Below are 6,260 nucleotides of genomic sequence, written 5' to 3'. Positions count from 1 at the left end.
TCCAGACAGGTCGGAGCATTCTGACGTTTCGGGGAAAATAAATAAAATTGAATAGGTCACGCGGTCATGTGGATTGGCAAAACACCCACCACTCTGCGTGCAGTTGTCGGAAACAGGGCCAAATTCGACAGGTTTTGGCCCGTTTCCAACAATCTTGAGTTCCCCAGCCAGCTTCTCAGGAGGGCTCACAAGCGAGTTGGCACTTGATGTGCCTTTTTTACATACCATAAAATGCATGCAATTTATCATATGTAAGTCTCAGGGAGCTGCAGGCGGGGGGCAGGAGAATTTTAAAAAAAACTCTATCAAATGAATGGGCAGACGCTGACTGGCTAATAGAGCTCTATCTCAGTCAATCATTCTTTTGTATGGGTTTTTTAATCTCCTGCCAGGGGCTTCCCTGCTCTGCAGATAAGTATATGCCAGCGGGGGGCGCACCGCTGGCACACACCTACAGACCGTATCGGATGTGATACAGCGCGAGTGCTAATAATCACATGTGATGTACTGCCGATGGCTGTACATAGGAATTTTCTTATGTTCGACCTTTGTGGACTCAGATCCGATGCGCACAGGACCGTGCATCAGATTGGCTGTCAAACACAATGCGATTTGGGCCGATTTCACCTAATGTCTCAGTGCGATCCACTGAAATTGGGTGAAATCGGGACAAAATTGCATAGTGTATGGAGGGCCTTAAGTCAATGGGGGATATTGACTAAGATTGGAGTTCTATTTCAGATGGTAAACCAATCAGAACAACAGACCATCTTCGTAAATTGACCCCAATAAGTGCAGTGTTGACTCTTCTTCTTCAATGACTCAGTATGTGGCCCTGTCACCAACTTCTGGGCATTATACTGCCTGATGGCTGCCTATTCTTGCCTAATCAGTGCTCTGAGTTTGCGAAAATTTGTGGGTTTTTGTTTGTAGACCCATCTCATAAGGATGGACCACAAGTTCTAAATAAGATTAAGGTCCAGGGAGTTTCCTGGCTATGGACCCTTTATTACTGGAGACCACAGCTGTGTAAGATTCCTTATATGTGATAAGGTCATTGAAAATAACTTTTCCTGGTAGTCAAAGTGACTTTAATAGTGGATAGACTCACAAGTGTATGCGGTGGTATGAGAACTACGGTGCAATACATTATATTACTTTTACATAGGGTTTATGTTTTCTGGGCGTTTTTTCATATATCTTAAGTATATGGTTAGGGCCATATCCTTACATGCAACTGGGCCACGGAATATGCTGACGTTATATAATTAACTGGTAATAAAGAAATAGATCATTATTGATCCCATAAAAAGGGGGGGGGGGATCAGACAAGCGGGATGAAAGCTGCATATGGTAAGGGTGTGTGGCCAGACAGACCAGATGGCGAGGTGGAGCCGAGAACAGACTGAGGTGAACCTACATAATCTGGATCCCTTTACTAGTACATAATAATTAATTGTGGCTATTATACCTAAGTATAATTCAGCATTCATTCAGACCTATGCTAGGTGCAGATCAGTCATCCAATTATGGCCAGCAATGTGAGCAATTCAGCATGTCTGTATGCAACCACTTTCAGTAACATGCCTAGGCTGCATTGCATCTGATTAGCCAACCATGTTTATCTACCTAGAAATGCCCAACACATTTCTAATACACTTGGTACATGGGTCTGAATCTACAGCAACTCTCTATGAACCCCATCATGAACAAGCATGTGCTGCGTAACTCAGATTCATGCACAGATGAAAAATGACACAAGAAAAACACGCATTGTCCCCTGCATGAAAAAAACCCACAGCTATTGCTATTTGTAAGCAGTTCTAGCTATCTAGTGAGATTTATTTGATCACTAGCTATAGTATCCAGCATTGCCCAGGTTTAATTGTTCAAGTTATGAAGTTATCAATGAGTTGGATGTAAAGGTGCCCATACACTGAGCCAGTTTGGGCCAATTCCGTGAAATCGACCCAAATCGGCTCAGTTTGATGTCCCCTCAGGACCGATGTGCGGTCCCATGCGCATCGGACCTGAGCAGGTGTCTGACCACCCGACCTGGCACCTCCTTCCCTGTGGGGGGAGCAGGGACGAATGCGATCCATCACAACAAATTGTGATGGATCATATGCGTCCCTGCCGCAGTCCCGGGCGGCTCGCGGGGAATCGGATGGGCGTACACTGCTAGGAGACATCACAGCAGTGTACGGCCACCTCAACTGTCAACATTTTAAAAATAATTAGCAGCTCTTCCAACACACCCATGAGGTGGCTGCCTGATGTCGTTTTTGTTTTTGGGGTGTCGCCAGTAGCCCTAATCCCCAGATGTTGAGTTATGATGGAAAAGAAGATATGCCTATTAGGTGCCCATACATGTTACAATTTTTGTATACTATATTGTATACAATATTGTATACAATAATTGTAAATTGTATGGGCACTTTTAGAGTCTTAGATCAGATTGTGATGTAAATTAGGGACCACACACCCTAATGAGGGTACTTTGGAGTCCATCTTTGGTAAGCTGCTGGTATTAGCAGTAATCCTAGTTTTTTTCTGAGGATTTGTCTTTTACTAGCATTTTAGGCCTCTGGTTGCAGATCCACTGATGTCTTAGTGCTTGACTGGGGGTCATGCGTGATGCTGGATCCCAATTTAAACAGCGTTTTAGAAAGTCAATAAAAAGAGCATCTTCACACCCATTTAATGCTGCAAACCAGTCTTTGCTTCCGGGAGCACCACGTATCTTGCCCCTGCGTAGCCTGCTTCTGTTTAGGACTATAGATCCAGAATGTTGTGTTTCAGAGCAGTAACGAGGGTAGCCCTTGGAAGTGAAAAAACACCTGGCTTTCTTAGCTCCTTGTAGGATCTTTGGTGGTGGAGACCCAAGAAGTTCCATTATGAGAGCTAATTGGTCGCTCTCATCCTCTCCACAGAACAGTGGGTAGCCTGTCAGCAGCTCTGCCAAAATGCACCCAAAGCTCCACATATCGATTGGCATGCCACAGTCGCTTCTCAGGATGACCTCAGGTGCCCTATAGTAACGGGTCTGAAAGTATGTGAGGACTCTCTGGTGCTTAAAGCAACTTGCTCCAAAGTCAATGACTTTAATTCCACTTTGCCCTGGTTTCTTCAGCATAATGTTTTCTGGTTTTAGATCACAGTGCATGATGTTATTTTTATGAAGAGCCACTAGACACTCTAGGATGGAGCGGGCCAAGTTACGAACTTCATCCATACTAAATCCCTGGAATTTGTTTTTCTCAATAAGGGCATACAAGTCCATGTCCATGAGCTCAAATGTCATGCAGGTGTGATTTCGGAATATAAAACTTTCCAGCATGTGAATTACATTCATGCTTCCAGTCTTGTCCTGCTTCCTTAGATGTTCCAGGATGCTGATCTCTTTTATTGCTTGTTGCTGGCACAGCTTATCTTTGCGGATGATCTTTAGGGCCATGTGCTTCTTGAGTTTGTGGTCAAAAACCTTTGCCACCTGACCAAAGGCACCACTCCCAATAAACTCCAGTATTTCATAACGATAAGCTACATGGTCATGGGGTACCAATATATAGCGTCCTTCTTCATCATCGTACCCTCTGTTGGTAGGTGTACCAGCAACTCCATGGCTCTTCTTTGCATTTTGACCCACAAAGTATATCTGAGGGAAGTTTTTAATCTCTTGCACTTCGTAAGCTGTCAGTAGGTGTTTGTATTGCTTCAGTGCTTGCTCAGGACTCAGGTATGTGGTGGCTTTGATGGACTTTGTGGAGCCATACCTGGATTTTGTGGTATCTGAGCACTTCTCCTTCCCTGGCAATGTTTGTAAACGTAATGGTGGTATTTGGGGCCTTAATATTTTCTTCTTTCCATTAGTCAAGCTTGGCTCCACCGGATGCTGAGCTTTATGCGCTTGATCCTTATTAAAAACATGATGGTGATCTTTTAAAATCTCATGTTTAGGCTTTCCTGCTGTACCATATGAGGTACCAACAAGGAAAAGTTTTTTTCTTTCCATAACTTTTGATAATATTTGTATACTATCTAATCACTTGTCTAGCAACTCTGTCTCCTTTCAATGCTTCAACAAGACTGAGAAGAAATTCTTGCCGATCCTTGTATAATGGGGAATCCTGAAGGTTCCGTCTCTCTATGACATCATTGTGACATCATAAGTGATTGTGATGTCATCTTCCCCACACACATGTTAATGTGATGAACGTCTTCACCCTATAAAGTTGCTTTAAAATCAATATTCAATACAAAAGCTTGACAAAATATATATATTTCATTTGACTTGTTAAGAGGCTTTGATTTTCTTTTCTTAGTGTACAGTACTTTAGCTCATGGATATACTATAGGGTATTTTTCTAAGGTCTCCACAATGAACTCTTTCAAAATAAATGCCGCTTATATAATCACACTATAAATTTTACTTCTCAATAGAATTCAAAGCATGATAAAAAAAAAAAAAATCCAAAAAGCAACAGTACATTGATGCTCTCTGTCAGGCCACTGAGTTACTTTGTGTATAGTATGGTGTGTCATCAGTTGGAAGCTCTTTGTAATGTGTTCTCTTATATAGCTATTTAGCTATTGCACAAATATGCCCTCTGTATTTTTGGTGGTCAATAGGATGTTCTACGTTTTGGGTACAGATAGACTCCTGAGGCCGGGTGATTTATATTTTTCTTTTACACAGATAGGAAACATTTTAACCCCACCTGTTGGTTCCGCTTATAGTGGATTTAGTGCTGTTTAAATTTTACCAGTAACATTTTTTTTCAGTAACATTTAAAATTCCAAACTGCCCCTAACCAAAAATAAATCCTGCAACAAAGAACTGTTATCATCACAAAATGTTTATTTTAAATACATGTGAAGGTAACAAACAGATTTAATCTTTTTCAGATGAAAAATGTGCAAAAACATTCAATGGCATTAAATTCCATAATAACACAACTATAAATCTGCATATAAAAGTTGAAACCAATTTGATCCATAGAAATATATAAATAGCTAAATAAACATTTAGAAAACTTTAACTGCAGTTAATGTTCAGAATGCACTGACCTACACAGACCTCATGCATAAACTGGTCTCAATGTGGAGGCAGCATGGAAGAGTAATTATGATCATCTAGTGAATGGGTCCCTGGAAAGCTAGATGTAGATAGTGGAGGTGAAGGGAAGGACCTCTCTACAGAATCCTCAGGTGTCGTCATCATAGACTCAAACAATAGGTTGACTTTCCTGTGTTGCTCCTCTAAAAGTGACATCAGTCTCACTTGTCCTTGGATGAGACTGTCTACCTTATCCTCCAGTCTGCTGTAACAGGGACAGTGCTTCTCACATTGCTTCAAGTCTGCACAATGACAAAAACCATGACTTAAGGATTGAAAGGTCTGATCTACTTGGGTTGTGCTTCAGCAGCTTCCTGGCAGTTTTGTGATCCATGCATTTAATAAAAGCAAAACCAAGGAGAATCCTACATCAATTCAGACTTTAGAACACAAAAGAACATTGGCTCAATGCAGAAGTATAGAAACCCAGATTTACTTGACTTTAGAACCCTTTGCAAAGCCACCCAATTAGTGAACCTGACTCTGGCAGACTAGTTTGAGTCAATCACTGCAAAGATCACTAGGAATTCCAGCCCTGGGCTGACTAATATGGAGCTATTTAGACTTTATGGCAAGAAGGAGATCACTTCAGCTGGTTGAGACTAGTGACAATTATATTGAAACTAGTAAGCCCGCTCAAAGCAAATGCTTCGAAAGCTAGTCTGCTACCTTGTGATTGCCTTTGTGTTTGTGCATGTGTGAAAAAGAGCTCTAATTTCAGAGACACACAAATGGACACTAAACATATATAGATGATAGTGGGTACCCCACTCCGTTTGTGCACCCTATTTTTCAATACCGGCCTAGGCAAAGAGGCCTGCGGCTGGTTATCATTCTTGAAAAAAAATACCACAGGATATTTTAAAAATATAATTTAATCCATTTTTATATAGATTGTAAACTCCACTGGGGCAGGGACTGATATGAATGTTCAAATATTCTATGATGTGCTGCGGTATATGTATGTGCTATATAATACTTTTAACTAAACAAAGCCTGCACAGATCATAGTGATCAAATCTGATTTGCTTCGCTTAAATGACATTCAAATCCCAGGCAAAATATTGTTTAGACTAGAGATGTGCAGGTTCAGATTTACCTGGATCTCAATACAGGATCTTACTGGTTATCGCTTGTCACA

At 41.3% G+C, this 6,260-nt stretch overlaps 1 protein-coding gene and 1 pseudogene across 2 annotated transcripts in view; both read right to left on the bottom strand.

Annotated features, from left to right (window-relative positions):
• Positions 1-2,448: 2,448 nt before the first annotated feature.
• LOC146058546 (dual specificity tyrosine-phosphorylation-regulated kinase 3 pseudogene) lies at positions 2,449-4,069 on the bottom strand (annotated as a pseudogene).
• An 800-nt stretch (positions 4,070-4,869) lies between these two features.
• Positions 4,870-6,260, bottom strand: part of LOC146057878 (uncharacterized) — a 77,096-nt gene continuing 75,705 nt past the window's right edge. For both annotated transcript variants that reach the window (XM_083169674.1, XM_083169675.1), the window contains exon 21: positions 4,870-5,361. In XM_083169674.1, coding sequence (XP_083025800.1) covers positions 5,099-5,361 — 263 coding nt within the window. In that variant the 3' untranslated portion in view covers positions 4,870-5,098. The remainder of the gene's footprint in view (positions 5,362-6,260) is intronic.

This window comes from Crinia signifera, chromosome 2, assembly GCF_055691185.1.
Source record: "Crinia signifera chromosome 2, ASM5569118v1, whole genome shotgun sequence".
In the NCBI taxonomy this organism is placed as follows: domain Eukaryota; kingdom Metazoa; phylum Chordata; class Amphibia; order Anura; family Myobatrachidae; genus Crinia; species Crinia signifera.
The sequence above is the reverse complement of the archived record's forward strand: the minus strand, read 5'-3'. Positions and strand labels throughout refer to the sequence as shown.